General features: G+C 39.7%; 1 protein-coding gene across 1 annotated transcript in view; it reads right to left on the bottom strand.

Moving 5' to 3' along the window:
• dnah2 (dynein, axonemal, heavy chain 2) overlaps positions 1 to 16,623 on the bottom strand; it is a 521,611-nt gene that overhangs the window by 244,248 nt on the left and 260,740 nt on the right. The window contains exons 31-32 of the mRNA XM_039749646.1: positions 15,532 to 15,749; positions 13,114 to 13,212 (exon numbers count right to left, since the gene is read on the bottom strand). Of these exons, the coding sequence (XP_039605580.1) occupies positions 13,114 to 13,212; positions 15,532 to 15,749 (317 nt within the window). The remainder of the gene's footprint in view (positions 1 to 13,113; positions 13,213 to 15,531; positions 15,750 to 16,623) is intronic.

Here is a 16,623-nt window from a genome sequence, read left to right as displayed (position 1 = left end):
CATCATTTACAAGAATCAGGCCACGGCAGAGAAGCCATGTTGTCACTCTAGAAAAGAGAGGCTGAAGTTTATATGATATAAAAATATATAAATAGTTCTAAAAATGAGGCAACAGGTACAGTATTCATTGCACACTAATAGCTTTTACTAACACTTTAAAGCTCCTGTGTTGATGTTTTCTCGATCAGTTACTAAATCTGGTTTAATTAAACACCTTTTGACTGACTTGTTAACCTGTACAGCACAGATGCTGCATTCACACTGTTTTAATAACTGCTTCAAGCTGTCTGAAAAGCCTGTTTAAGTTTTCTCCTCCTGTCACAAATATGCACCACTAACTGCAGTTTTAATACCTTATAATGAGGGCTTTGTGGAGCAGATCTACTGTACATAATAATCTTTATACACTGAACCTTTCATATAATAAGTGTTAAGAGATGTGCAAGTGTCCAAGTATTATTGTGAGTGCAAAACAAACCAGGAGATGATATACTTAGGCAAAGATCTGACCAAGACAAGCAAGAGGGTTAAAACTGTGAGATCAGAATAACCAGGGAACGAAGAATCAAAATGCGTATCAAAAATCTAAATCAAAATCAAAGTCAAAAACAAACGCTAGGGCTTACTAGGAAGGAAAGTATGCTGGGAATTAAAATGTATTTAGAAATGATAATATCCAGAAAATATGCAGAGGACAGCTGCACTGAGAAATGAGTTAAAGGACTGCACAAAATTCCATTTGTTTTCTGAAACATTGCCTTTGCTGTTGCTTCACTTTCTCTGTAGTACCTTTTTTCTTTTCATAACTGTGTATTACTATATACTATGCAAATTTCTTCAATTAAATATCAATAAAACTGAGGTGCTCCTCCCTGGTTCTAAATCTATACTTGCTAAGCATAACCACTCTTCCATTTTAATTAACAACACTATCACAAACATCTCTTCCCAGATTAAGAGCCTGGGCATCATTCTAGACAATACTATTTCTTTTCTTCCCATATAAATTTATGTTACTCAGACTGTCTTCTTCCATCTCCGAAACATTTCTAGACTTCATCCTGTTCTTACACAACACAGTACTGAAGTATTAGTTAATGCCCGAGTCACCTCACATATAAACTACTGCAATGCTATTCTATTTGGCATCCCTAAAAACTTACCCAACTTATACAAAATTCTGCTGCTAGGACAATCACCTGTTCTAAATCTGATGAACATATTACACCTGTTCTCTCCCAACTTCACTGGCTCCCTGTTTACTATCGAATACAGTAATCCCTCGCTATATCGCGCTTCGACTTTCGCGGTTTCACTCTATCGCGGATTTTAAATGTAAGCACATCTAAATATATATCACAGATTTTTCGCTTGTTCGCGGATTTCTGCAGACAATGGGTCTTTTAATTTATGCTACACGCTTCCTCAGTTTGTTTGCCCTGTTGATTTCATACAAGGGACGCTATTGGCGGATGGCTTAGAAGCTACCCAATCAGAGCATGTATTACATATTAACTAAAACTCTCAATGCTATAAGATATGCATCCCGCGCAGAGCTTGATTGTTTGCTTGTCTCTGCCTCTCTCTCACCCTCTCTGACATTCCCTGCGCCTGACAGAGGGGCTGTTTGCACAGAGGCTGTTTGCTTAAAAGATACTGACGCTCCTCTAAAAAAATGCCGCTTTATTGCGGTGCTTGGCATATTTAAAAGCACAAAAGCACACGTATTGATTTTTTGATTGTTGCTTTAATCTCGCTCTCTCTCTCTGACGTTCTCTGCGCCTGACGGAGGAGATGTGAGCAGAGGGGCTGTTTGCTTAGAAGATACTAACGCTCCTCTAAAAAATGCCGCGGCAAACTTAAAAGCACAAGTATTGATTTTTGATTGTTTGCTTTTCTTTGCGAGCGCTCTCTCTCTCTCTCTCCCTCTGAAATTCTCTGCTCCTGAAGAGAAGAAGATCTATTTGCATTCTTTTAATTGTGAGAAAGAACTGTCATCTCTGTCTTGTCATGGAGGACAGTTTAAACTTTTGACTAAAGGGTGTTATTTCATGTCTAGAGGGCTCTAATAATGTTAACAGTGTGGGAGAGTTTATAAGGGCTTAAAATATATAAAAATAACTACACAAACATATGGTTTCTACTTCGCGGATTTTCGTCTATCGCGGGGGGTTCTGGAACGCAACCCCCGCGATCGAGGAGGGATTACTGTACAATACAAAATACTGCTCTTAACATTTAACGCTCTCCACAATCTCGCTCCTCCCTACCTTACTGATCTCCATCAGACTTACACTCCCTCTCATTCCCTCATATCCTCACCTGTAGCTTTACTTTCTGTACCACACATCAAACTCTGTTTTATGGGAGCTCAAGCATTCTGTCATAGGACCCCTCAACTCTGGTATTCTCTTCCCTCTCATATCCGTCATCTAGACTCATTAACACAGTTTAAAACTGCCAACAAAACATATCTTTTCAAATTGGCATACCAATTATGAGCTTTTTCACTTTTGCAGCAAGTTACCTTTGATGTTCACTACTACTTTTGTACCTTTATTGCTATTTGATTTCATTGTCCCATTTGTTTTTATCTTTGCTACTGTTGTTTAATTCTTTGTAAGGTTACCTTGAGTTCTAAGAAAGGGGACTATTAAAAAAAATGTATTATTATTATTAAAAAGAAAGACTCATCGTGGACAACCAGATTAGTACCAGGATTGGCCATCTTTGATTCACCAAAGACATCACAAAACTTGTATGAGAATAGCAGTTTTTGGTACACAACATGCAGATTGAACATGTTTTTTTAACTTGCTAACTGCAACTTGCGACTTGTGATGACAGAGAGCAGGGTATTTAAAATCAGCAACCCTGTCTTATTAACCAAATTTCACTGTTTTGTTAATTCACTTATATATTTTAGACGGAGTCATCTGATGCACTTGTCTTACTGAATTTGATTGTGGAAGGGATTGCTGTATTGAGTACAAGGCAAACGACCCCAAATGGGGTACCAGTCAACCTCAACACCAAACTTATCAGAAAAGGCCCAGAAATGGTCACCAGTCAGCTTAACCCACACATGTTTGGGATGTAGGAGGAAACTGGAGAAAATCTGAACCCAAGACTCAGGAGCTGTGAGGCAGGAATCTGAACCTAAGACTCAGGAGCTGTGAGGCATTAGTGTTGTCAATTGTAAAACTGCTATCAAGGATCTCCTTTTTATTCAAAATATACATTTTGTGCCCGTTGTTGGCTATATTATTGATTAACTTGAAATGCTCTACATTCTTCTGTCTCATCCTACCTCACTTACCTGCTCCCACATTCCCGAACTTGATTGTGCCTGATCAATCTAAATAAATAATTAATGCAGCACGCAGTCACACTTTTCTTTATAGCATTCCTTTTTCAGTTAAACAAAAAGAGAGCTCTTTTGATATTTATAATATTAGCAGGCTAAATATGGTAATCTAGTCCAATTTTAAATTTACTGTCCGGCATGTCATCTAGGGTTTTCTTAATTTAATACATACTTCATTTTCAGTATTTGGCTTATGTTTGAAGATATTTTTCAGATATCTGATCCTATGTTGTTACTATCCAAGCAGAATATTTCTTCATTTTCTCTTCCCTTCTGTCGATTCAAAATCAAATCAGTTTACTCAGCTGGAATTTATTTATGCTTCAGATTATATTTACTCTTTCCATTCTCAGTCTTTTGTTCCTCCTCCTGGTGCTGTTCCTTATATAGCCCCTGTGCTCATATTTATTTCTCTTTTAATTAACGTTTATTAGCGGTCAAATTTTATTGTTTCCATTTTCCAACTTCATTTCTACAGCATTTTTCTTTAGAAACTATACCCAGACTGGTAATGGCTTCCTCAGAAGCAATAAAAGAGCTAATAAAATATTAGTCTTTGCTATTAAACTGTAGCATTTACTGTAAATCAAGGTTACACTCAGGGTAATTGTGGAAAGACTTTTCAGCTATTATGTGCAATTCAAGTCACTGTGATGATAAAAGAAAAAAAAAATACAGCTGCAGTAGGGCCAGGGCAATAAAGAGCAAAACAATTTCCTTCCCAACTTAAAACCTCGTTTGTAGAGGATATGCATTGAGTCTAGAAAGAGGAAGAAGGAGTTCCTATTACTGAAAAAGGGAGCAGTCTTTCTTTAAAAATGTGAAATAGCACCCTTCACAGACAAAAGGTCACAGAGCGCTGAACAGCAAATACAGAACAAATACAAACAGTTAAAACTAAACCAATAAAAACAATACATAAACAAACTGGAACTGTTCAGCACTGATTAAAAGCTTGTTTAAAATGAAATGTTGTTAGTTGTTTTTTAAAAGAATCAACAAACTTGACTTCACACAGATCACAAGGCAGGCTATTCCATAGTCTTGGTGCCACAGACTGAAAGGGTTTTTAGCCGAGTGCATGGGACAACGAAAAGGCCCTGCTGCCCAGATCTTAGAGTCCGGCAAGCTGTATGGTGTTGGAGCAGGCTGGTTAGGTACTCAGGAGCTTGTCCATGCAAAGCTCTGAAAGTAAGTACCAAAACTTTAAAATGAATTCTATAAAACACTGGGAGCCAGTGCAGTGTGTACAGAATGGGGGTGATATGATCACTCCAGCTAGCGTGAGTTAGAAGCCCGACAGCTGCATTTTGAACTAACTGAAGGCGTGAGACAGAGGACAGAGAGCATTACAGCAATCAAGCGGTGAGGAAATAACAGAATGAACAAGCATCTCCAATTCTAATTTTGAAACAACATTTCTTAGTTTTGAGAGATTTCTTAAATGAAACAACATTCTTAGTTTTGAGAGATTTCTTAAATGAAAGAAACACGAGAGGCTGACTGACCTTACATATTCATCAAGTGACAGGGACTGGTCAAAAATAACCCCAAGGTTATGTAGACTCGACTTAATAACAGGAGAGACACAAGATAATTTTAAACTGATCTCAGAATGAAGAACAGGAGGAGCAACAATTAGTACCTCAGTTTTTCCTGAATTCAACTGCAGGTAATTACTACTCAGCCAGTCATTAACCTGAGACAGAAAATCAACCGAAGTGACCAAAGTATTAATTTGGTTAGGCTTAAATGAAAAATAAAGCTGTATATCATCTGCATATAGATGATACAAGATGTCCTTGAAAGAGTTAAGAATTTGTGATAGGGGAAGAATATATAAAGAGAATGTCAAAGGAGCAGAGTCAGATGAAAAGCCAGCCACACTGAATGAGAAACTCGTATTTGACAAATAAGAGGAGAACCAGTCCAAAGCAGAGCCAGAGACACCTAACAGCTCTAATCTATTAATTAAGATCCGATAGTCCACCATATCAAAAGCTGCAGTAAGATCCAGCAGTACAAGCACAGAGCACCTTCCTGCATCGGCAGCAATTAAAAGATCATTCAAAACTTTTAGAAGAGCTGTTTTTGTAGAACGTCGCCTCCGAAAACCAGACCAGAAGGCACAACGTTGCTGTTCAGCCACCTTTTCCAAAACTTTGGCAATAAAAGGCAGAGTGAGACATATGGGATTAACCTGCTCACTAGATGGAGTGATCAGTTCTCGTTCATAAACCTCCTGAAATAATTCACTCAATGTAAGAGGATCATGGAACAATTCAGGATCACAGGAGGCCAGGCATCCTAAGCACAGGGCAATTCTGGACAGGATCTTAGGCCATCCCAGGTTATACACATGAACACAAATATACTCTTTCACATCAAGCAAATGGCTATAGGGGGATTATACCAACACCAGGTTCTAGACTGAAGAAATGCATTTCTGGAACAGTTTAGGTCCATTATAGGGTCACAGTAATCCAAACAGCCATAACAAAGACTTAGTCTATTAAAAGCCATCCTAACCTTAATACAGTTTATGTCTTTTGATGGTAAAACCTGTATATCTTTAAAGGAAAGTAAGGAAATGGGAGAAAACCCTAAAGACGCTGGGAGAACAAGCAAATTAAACATTGACAGTGACCACATATCCAGTATAATGCTGATACCAAGGCAGACATTAACTCAGATACATGGCCCCGTCCTTTAGCGGGCAAACAAACTAATACAGGGCCAATTTAGAGTTTAACCTAAGCTGCAACGCACATCCGCTTGATAACGATAGGAAAAACAAAACTCATAGGGAAAAACCCATCATGCACCCTTGTAAATACTGCATCACTCTTTACGTCAGCTAAATCCAATTCTGGGTATCAGTTCACTGCAGTCTACCCCAACCACATTAGCTATAGGTGAGGAACAAATTCTGGAAAGGGTGCCAGGCCATCACAGAACAACTTTAGAATCCCCATTTAGCATGACATTCTTGTTTTTGGAAAGGAGGAAAACTAGAGTGCTGGGTAACATATCATTCTTATTCAAGGAAAGCGTGCAGACTCCACACAGACAGTGAGCAGGAAAGTCAAGTTTGTCAAGGACTAATACAATATGCTCCTCTCAGACGAATGTTAGCTTTTGAGTGGCAGAAATATTAGGGACTTTTGCAGAAGAATAGTCAGTCTTAGTAAGATCATAAACAGAAAATAAACTGAGACAATACATCAAACATCTACAGATTTCACTAATGTTGTACTTGCTAAACTAGACCAAAATTATAACAAGAAGTCAAACAGAAATAGACTGCTTGGTCTTTCAGAAAGTTGTTCTTTTATTTTTCCACAAAACTCTGGCACTATTTTAACCACACAGACATACTGCATGTAGCATGGCTTTCACAATAGCATTTATCAAACGTCACACACATCATCATAATCAGATTTACAAAATGGCAGCACCCATAAAAAACAGAAATGCTTAATTCTGAAAGAAGCAAAACATGGCAAAATAACCCTGCAAAATGGCACAGACAATGATATAACCATAATAACAGTGAGGCAATAGAACAAAATCACTGATGAATTCCAGATAAATTTGAATTTTGGAGCGGTTTAGCAGCAGAGTTAATCACGGTGCTACCCCTAAATATTAATTATTTGCAGAAAAGGTGGTGCAATGGTTAGTTCATAAAAAAAGACCATTCCATTTCTATGCTCCTAATAATTACTTCCTGTATGAACGCTTTGAGATCACTTCAGTTTTTTTTTTGTCCAGCACCTCCAGATTCACCAGTACAAGAAAAACCTCGACATATAATATACCATTCGAATCGACTTGACATCTAGTTATGCAATACATCAATCTTTTTGGGATTCAACACTAACTTTGGTCCTCTAAAAAGCCCTCATTTGTAGGCCATTCTCTCACCATATTTTGTACAGGAAATTACACCCTTATGATAAAAAGAAAACCAACAAGTGTCTTCAGCAACAATGATCAGAAGGCCTTGAATTTGTGCATGCTACACCAGCTGACCCCCGGGGTTCACCCTAAAGGGTTACAAGGGGTCAATGTTACTCATTTAAAAAAAATGGGGATCAGATATATAGACACGTGGAGTGTCATGTATGCTATTTCAAGATTGTTGATTGCTGTCACACACGTGCGAGTAGGAGGCAGCTAAAGGGCTCAAGTGATTGTAATACCACATCAGACCAGGGGGCGGCGGGGGTGCACCAATTGTCTTTATCAGTTCCTTGCAGACCCTTCCCAGGAAATCCCGCCAAGTTCTGGTGCCTCAGATGACGTCTCCTCCGGTGCTGGAGCCTTCAATGATGTCACTTCCAGTTTCTGGGCCTATGACAATGTCACTTCTGGTTCCGGGCCCCAGGATGATGTCATTTCCAATACTGGCCTTTAAAGCTGCCATCTTGCCTTTGTTTAATCAGTTCTGTTTTGGACCCGGCCTTGTAAACAATTCTCTGAGAATTCAACCTTTTTGCAGCCAGGACATATTATACAGGTGGCTGCCCCAAACCTTCATTACGTTTGGTGTTTTATTGTATCACATCGTGAAAATGATGTCTTTGATATTTAAATCTTTGTTGGTTTTCCATCCCTCTAAAAGCCACTCCCAGAAAGTTAAAAATGCCAAATTTCAAATATAAGCTGTTATTTTTGATCCTTTACTAAGGATCTAGCTGTCTGTGGACCTCTATCAGAGGGTGAAAAATGACAAATTTGTATTACAATCAGGAGTACTTAGACTTTAAACAAACTGAAGCCCACATTTTATTACATAAATACATGACTCAACTATTCTTGTTTATTATGAACTTCTACCTAATTATGTAAATCAATGCATTTTACTCTTCTACAAAGCAGATTGTAAAGATAGAACCAGTAGACAGAGACATTAAAAAGCTTGCAAGAAGTTAAAACTTAGGTCAAGTCTGGTTGGGGAGCATGCAATGCTAACAGCACATTGCTGCACCCACCACACAACTAAATAGCTTGGGATCCCGGTTGGCAATCCCCCAGGCAGACACACAGCCCAGTCCCCTCCCTCCAGAAATGACCATCTATCTGCCGCAGCCAGGTGTTACTTGGGCATCCACTTAGCCTGGTCCAGCCACTCAGGTTCCAAACAATGAGAATCCTGCAAGTCAGACCACCTTTGGGGAATCGCACCACGTGGCCATAGTTCTATAACTGATGCTCAATCACAATTCAGGTAATGTGCCTCATTCAGGACTCCATGAGCAATCATTCGTTGGACACAAAGTCAAACCAAAAGTACAAAAAGATTCTCCAAAGAGACACAGTACCAAAGGAGTCCAGTCTTTGTCTCAGGTCACTGGGTAGCATCCATGTCTCCTGTCTCCTATAGCAAGATAGGAAGCACCAATGCTATAAAGACTTGGACCGTTGTCCTTTTGCATAGATATCGGGAATGCCACACACCCTTTCCAGCAACCTCATGACCCCATCCCAAACCGTCTACAGACTTCATAGGAAGAGCCACCATATACATGAATGTCACTGCCAAGGTAAGTAAAATTCTAAACGTGGTCGACACTCTTTCTGCAGGCAGGCACACTGCTGATGACTGTGCCCAAGAGGTCATTAAAGGCCTGGATCTTGTTTTTTATCCAGGACACTCACAAGCCCAGACACAGACTCCTCGCTCTTAGAGCCTTCATTGACTCCGTGAAGATCACAACATCATCAGCAAAGTCAAGATCCGTGAATCTTTCATTACCAACAGAGGCCTTACAGCCGCTGGACCCCACGACACAACAGAATACCTAGTCCATGCAAGCAGTGAGAAGTAGAAACTGAGAAAACTATTATTAAACCAACCAAATCATAAAATTAAATACTTTAAGCACAGAGTCAAAAAACAGAGGCAAGGGATCAAAGAAATGAATAGCAAAATGCAGTGGTAAAATTTTTTTGAGTAATCCAAACAGTATGGGATGCTGCTTCTTAATTACATGCAGTTTTTTATATCTTCAAACTAGTGATGTGCCTATAAAGCCACTACCATGACAACAAGAGCACAACATGGTAGTGCCTGTCCCAAAACAAGATGGTGTTGCGGCAAAGTATAATTCATTTTAAACTCCCTTAAATATTAAGCAAGGCGTGATTCTGACATTAACATTGCTGTTTCCATCTTTAACCATCCCCCAAAGAGAAACAAGTCTGCAAAAAATGTATTCAAGGAGATGTACATTTCTAAAATAAGATGAATCATTACGCATTTTGTATGGGCACTCAAATTAGAGAGGCTTATGCTAATTATGAGTTTTTAAATCTTCGAATTGTGGAATTGAGGATTTGTTCTGTGTTTTGTATTGTATTGACCCTCTTCTTTTTGAAACCCACTACACGCCCAACCTACCTGGAAAGGGGTCTCTCTTTGAACTTCCTTTACCGAGGTTTTTTCCATTTTTTCCCTACTGGGGTTTTTTTGGGAGTTTTTCCTTGTCTTCTTAGAGAGTCAAGGCTGGGGGGCTGTCAATAGGCAGGGCCTGTTAAAGCCCATTGCAGCACTCCTTGTGTGATTTTGGGCTATACAAAAATAAATTGTATTGTATTGTATTGGAAGAAAATTGAAGTTCCTGGAAAAAATGTTCATGAACATGGGGAAAAACACACAAAGCTCACACAGAACATATCCAAGTTAGATATTCAATTTGGGCCAATTTATTTCTTTAGAGGGGCAATGTTTCATTATAATTAGATTGCTAAAAACAAAGTGCAGAAAAAGGCAGCCCTGATTCATTCTGAAGTCTTCACATTTGGGAGTGTGTGACACAGAGCGCTGTTGACAGCAAACAGTTCTAGAAAACTGTAAGAATAAACATGACAGCTATTTCTAAAAAGATGTGCCTCTGAAGTACCGTTTAATTTATTTGTCTAGGAATAGTAAACACATTTACTGGATGGTTATTTAATTTAAAGAGTGCTTATTTTCAAATTAAATGTAAACTGTCTTTGCAATGCGATTCTAAGTCTGTTCCATTTCAACTCTTAAGTGGTCTTTTTTCAGTTTTTGATATTGAAATGCAAGTCTGCTGTGAAAGCATTTGTTAACATTACTTCATAATTTGCATGGATCTCATAACATGTAAATGAAGTGAAGTAAAAATTAAGTCAGCTTCAATGAATTTTACATGGTGCATATTACAAAGTACAGAAAAGAAAAATACATAACGGCCATTCAAACAAAGCTGAAATAAATGCAAGTCATTAGCAGTGTGCCTTACAGCTCCTGGGACCATGTTTGACCCAAGATCCAGTCAATGTTTCTGGGTGATACTCGCCTTGCCCTGTGTTCAAGTGGGTTTAGTCCACACACTCTGGTGTTTTCCTGTGACTGAATTCACTTAGTCGTGTGCACAAAGGCAATTCAATAGATGCTTCTGATGTGAAATGGAGTGTGTGGGGGAGCTGAGTTGAGAGGAGTATGGTGAGGTCATGTCAGTTCAGGTTGGGGAGCATGCACTTGTACAGCACGTTGACAAAACCCACCACATGACAAAACAGCTTTGAACCCTGGTTGGCAACCCTCCCAGGTAGACACATGGTCCAATCCCACCCTTTGGAAATGATAATCTATCTTCCACAGCCAGGTATTACATGGGTACCCCCTTGGACTGGTCCAGGTGCTCGGGTCTCGAAGATCCTGTGAGATAGATTACCCTCTGGAAAATGCGCCACATGGCCATAGTGCCGTAACTGACGCTCCCTCACAATACAGGTAATGTGGCTCATTCAGAAATCCATGAATATCCAATAACCATTCGACACAAAGTCAAACCAGCAGTATCCAAGCATTCTCTGAAAAGACACAGTACCAAAGGAGTCCAGTCTTTGTCTCATGTCACTGGATAGTGCCCATATCTCGCAACCATATAGCAAGACAGGAAGAGTCTCCAGAAACATGAATGTCGCTGCTGAGGTAAGTAAGCCTCTTGATGTGGTCAACACTCTCTCCGCAAACAGACACACTGCGATGGCTGTGACCAAGAGGTTTTTAAACTCCTGGATCTTAGTTTTTATCCAGGACACTTGCAAGCCAGACTCTGTCAGTCTCTCAAGCGTCCTAATAAGAAACTCCATTGACTCCACGAAGATCACAGCATTGACAACAAAGTCAAGATCAGTGAATCTCTCTTTACCAACAGATGCCCCACAGCCGCTAGACCCCAGGACCCTGCCCAACACCAGTCCATGCAAGCACTGAACAGAGTAGGTGCAGGAATATGTGCATAGAGTGACATCCCCTCCAAGAGCTGCTCCTGATGTCAATGCAAGCTGTTTAGATGTTTATGGCACCTCACGAGTCATTAATGGAAAACACAGGTTCATAATATGGATGGATGGGTAATTTATATTAAGAAAAAATATTATTGTGGTAAATGAAGTATGCTGAAGATAACTGGATGTCTTTTTAATATCTTTAATATTTGGCAATTTATACAGACCTGTGGCTTAATGGATTATAATGGAAGATGGAGATGGCTTGGCATCCTGGCTGGGATAAATGGTGATTCCTTACCAACCAGGGAAGCCAATATAATTGATAGACAATGGGAGATTGCCTCTTTGGGCCATGTATTCCCACGGTAAGCTTGGTGGCAGCATCCCTATCTGAGTCCTTGTGTGTCGATGGAGGAAGCTTTCGGGAAGAGGCTCCCCTTGTCATTTTGAGGTTGTGCCTGGTCCAGAATTGCTTCATAGCTATAGCACTGATGGGCCAGAAGTACTCTTAGATCTGGCTTGGAAAGAACCCTGATGCTTGAGCTGGGCGAGTTGCAGTCAGTTGTGTAGGATGTCAGGGAGGAGGAGACAACTTTGTACTGTGCTATTGTGGTGTGCTTTGGAGTCTTTAAAAAGGTATTGTGCCCAGTAAAGGAGAATTTTTGCCCTACAGCTTCAGCTTGGTACAGTTGTATTCTGGGTTTGGGGTTCAGGACAGTTTAGAGATTATTAGAAACATTCAGATGAGAACAAGGCTGTTCAGCACAACAATGCCTCCCAATCCTCTTCACCTTATTTCCACAAAAAAACCTGAAAGTTCCTAAAGTTCTATTCTCCACCACAGTACTTGGTAATTTATTCCACAAATCTATGTTATGTCTGTAGCCCTGGAATCAGCCTAGTAGTCACTCTTCTCTGGAACGTTTCTACAATAGTGCTGCTATGTTCTTTTTGTAGCCTGGAGGCCAAATCTGTACACAGTATTCCAGATGAGGTCTCACCAGTTTGTTATAAAATGTAAGCATAACCTCCTTTGGCTTGTACTCCACATATTGTACTGTATAACTTAATATTCTTTAGATTCTGTGACATACAAAGCAAACGCATGAACCCAAATAAAATTTAAAGCTCTGTCACATTTTGCACTTGCAATTAGATTCCATCATCTTCCACTTGAAATTTACTAATTGAAAAATACAGTATTATTCTTCAGGTTTTAGGTTGGCATTAGTTCATTTTGGTCAACAGGTTTATTTTTTTATAATACAAGGTGGAAGACACTCTTTTAAAGTTGTAGTCTGTACAACCCATCAGACTCCAGAGACTGGACGAGGTTAGTCAAAAATGATGACAACCTACATAAGAGATCTTGTATCTTGTTGTTAAAAAATAACATATAAAAGCAAATCCATTATCTGAGTAAGACATTGGCTCTAACCACGTATTTCAACATTTGTGTCTATCAGACTACATACCTCCACAGGACCCTCCAGCAATACAGGATGGACAAAGTCAATATACTCTCCGTCAGCAGAGAACATCCCAAATGCCTCAAATCTGTTTCCAATTCCAAGCTGGCAGGAAAGAGAAAAAAGAAAATCACATTTTATGCAGTACTATGTAACCGACAATGTAGATGAACTGGTATCCTGACCAGGACAGATGATGTTTCCTTACCCAGCCTGGACACTCTGATGATCGATGATCAGAGAAAATCGATGCACATCCTGCCCAGAATTGCTGCTATTTCCTTCTCTGGCCAGGATTATGGTTTAATGGAAGGATGGAGGGAGACTTCCTCCCTGGACCATGGGTACCCCCAGTAGGCTGCTGGAAATATCACTTCCATCTGAACAACAGCAAAGCTGCATGGGAGCTGTAGCTCTAGAGAGCAGCCCTGTCGGGGTCTTTGGGTGCAGCTAGGGGGAGTTGCTAGAATGTGACTCCCTTTTTAGAGGTAGATTCTGCCTTCATAATGGCAAAGTTGTTGCACTAGGAGAACTTCTGGTTCCAGGTTGAAAAGAATCTGCTTCATCTCCCCCAGGTAAGTTGGATGCAGGAGAAGAGGAATAAGAGTTGGAGAAGAAAATGGATTGTGGAAGAAACGTTAAAGCCCATTTAAAAGCATACCTCTCCATAAAAACAAGTAGTTTGAACCTGGGACTTGTGTTGTGTAGCTGTGGTGTGGGAGTCTGAGACACTCCCTAGAGCCTGCAACTGCTTCAGCTTACTTTTACAGAGCACCATTGAGATAATTATTTTATAAGTCCTACAGACCACCACAAAAACACTAAATATTTAGCGTTTATTTGACTGAACAGTACTGGCAGACCTGTCAAGCTATTGAGACACCATGGTTTGAAAATGCTGAAATTCCTGATATAGACAGATAAAGAATAACAGTTCAGTCAAGGCAATGACAGTGCCAACCTAACTGTCAAGGGAGAGCAGCGACAGCACTTTCAGCCTTTGAGGTTAAAGGAACGTTCTTTGTACTTAATTAGATCTAATTTTCAAAGCAGTGGTATGTTGGTTAGAGGGGGGCTGCTGCAGAAAGAATGATGATATCACTGAACTTCCAAACAAAAGTATTGGGAGCACAGAGGCTAAAGGGGTGTTATCTAAGGCCCACTATAATTTCCTTAATCAATACAGATATTAAATTATATCTTTTAATGTGTCTAGTCCATGTTCATTCTAAGATTTATGTACATCTTAATAATGTCATCTCCTTCCTTCTATTTTTATCTCCAACTATGCTCCACACTTAAAGCTTTGGGTATTTCACTTAACAATTCTTTGCCAGTTCGTCCCATACATCTCTCTACTATAAAAAAAATCCTGCAGAGAAACAGTAGAGCAACAAGACGTGATCTTCACATTAGGATCACGGAAAACACTTAAAAGACCCGCATGACGAAACAGATTGGCCACAGAGTGTCTCGCGGGGACCTTAAACATAAGACTTTGTGCCAAGAGATTGACCCAGGACCATCTCGCGATAATGTAGAACATGAGATTCTTGCAAGACACGCCCTACTTACAAATAAATAAGAGCAAGGGCATCTAGCAACACAATCAGTCATGTTTTGGCTTTGAGCATACACAGATCCAGGGCTCTCAGCACATATAAAGCATATATGGACAATATGTTATAAATGAAACGTAGACGACTAAGCAAAGAAGAATGCAGCGTGGAGAAAATAGACTCTAAAACGTTGGAGAGACAAAAAAAGAATATACTAGGTGCAAATTCAGAAAATAAGGAAAGTAATTATCAGCCTGGAACAAGTGGAATCGAAAAAAAGCATATCCAATCCGGACTTTGGCGCTATACACATGCAGAGCAGGTTAGAAATTATGAGAGCAGTGGAGTTCAAAAGGCTCAAAAAAAAAAAAAACGTTGGCGCGATATACATGTGGAGAAAGTTAAAGAATACGAAAGTAGACAAATTAGAAAGTATAAAAAAAGAAAGTAAAGATCACAGTAGCGCAAACAACTGGAAACAATTACTCGAAAAAAGGGAAAATAATCACCATGGACCAGGTGTCATTGAAGGAAAAGCAGGATAAAGCGAGGTCAGAAATAAAAGACAGAGTCACTGGCTTTTCAAATCCTTCTTTAATGATGAATTTTCACGATGCAGCAGTGATTTCTAGTTATCCTGTAATATCACAAACACTATGGCACTATGAGATGTTGTGAGTTAACCAGGTCAAAGGGAAATTTTATAGTGCATCACTCACATATTATTTTAGGATCCTTTAAGATAGGAGGGGAAAAAACAGGAATAGGATCCTTTGGATCACATGTAATTAAGAAACTCTAGGGGGCTTCTTTCACTCAATTAAGTTGAATAAACAATTAAAGACAGTGGCTGTCCCTTACATACCTTCTGGATCTTCAAGCTCTTGATATTGTCAAAGCACTTCTTCATGTGTGGCTGCACTGCTTCAGGGTTGCGAGACTGGCCCAAGATCTCCAGCAGATCATCATTGGAAAGGAAGTAGAAACGTGGGAAGATCTGACGCTTGGTCTCCAGGTACATGTCCAGAGATTTCTGGATCTCTTCCAACTTGGTGTTCATCTCAGTCAGCTTTTCTAGCAGGCCTGAATCAAATTATAAGAAAGTTTAATAAAAAGAGAGAACTAATAACAGCTCTTCCAGTGGGAGCTTGATTATTATTCATAATGCTCAACGCTGTTGACAGCACCTTAAAGCACTGGGGATATCTGATGAAGGCATTGTTCTGTGCTGCAAAAATTGGGAATACACAGTGGAGAATATTAAAACACCACACCATTTAAAAAATTGTTTGAGAGATACCTTAGTGAGGGTACATATAATCAGTTAAACTCACTTGGATAAAAAAAGAACATGCATATCAGAAGGATATACTGTAGATATAATTTTAACTAAAAGAAACAGGTTATGTGAAATGACCAAACACCCCCATCAGTGTACACTGGAGCAAGGCTACAGTTGCTGTGTGGTTCAAATTAAATGTAAAGTTTAGGAAAAACAGACAGGGGTTACATCTCTCTATATATAAACTCCGTCTGCCGGTCTGTCTGTCTGTCCGCTTTTCACGAGAGAACTACTTAACGGATTTATATCGGGTTTCTTTCTATAATTTCCTTGAACATTCTGGTTGATTTTGTGACTTCTCTCATCACACTAATGATCATAGTGAGGTTGTGGCACAGAATTATTTGCGCAAAATCCGAGAGACAGACTGTGGGCCAAGGGGAGGGGGAGACGGGACCTCAGGAGTATGGTGCTGGACGAGGCCATCCTCACTTAGGCACCAGCCTCCATTCAAGTTACTTTGCCTCTCCCACATGTTGAAGCTTACCTTGCCTCCACTTAGCTAGCAATACCTGTTTGCTCAGCAGACATTATCATTTTGAGATTGTTAAGGAGTAACTTTTGACGTTTTTGAGAGAGAGATCACATCAACGTGTGTTTTAGCGGGTACTTGCT

This window comes from Polypterus senegalus, chromosome 3 (genome assembly GCF_016835505.1).
Source record: "Polypterus senegalus isolate Bchr_013 chromosome 3, ASM1683550v1, whole genome shotgun sequence".
NCBI lineage: Eukaryota > Metazoa > Chordata > Cladistia > Polypteriformes > Polypteridae > Polypterus > Polypterus senegalus.
This window is presented reverse-complemented; position numbering and strand designations above follow the sequence as displayed.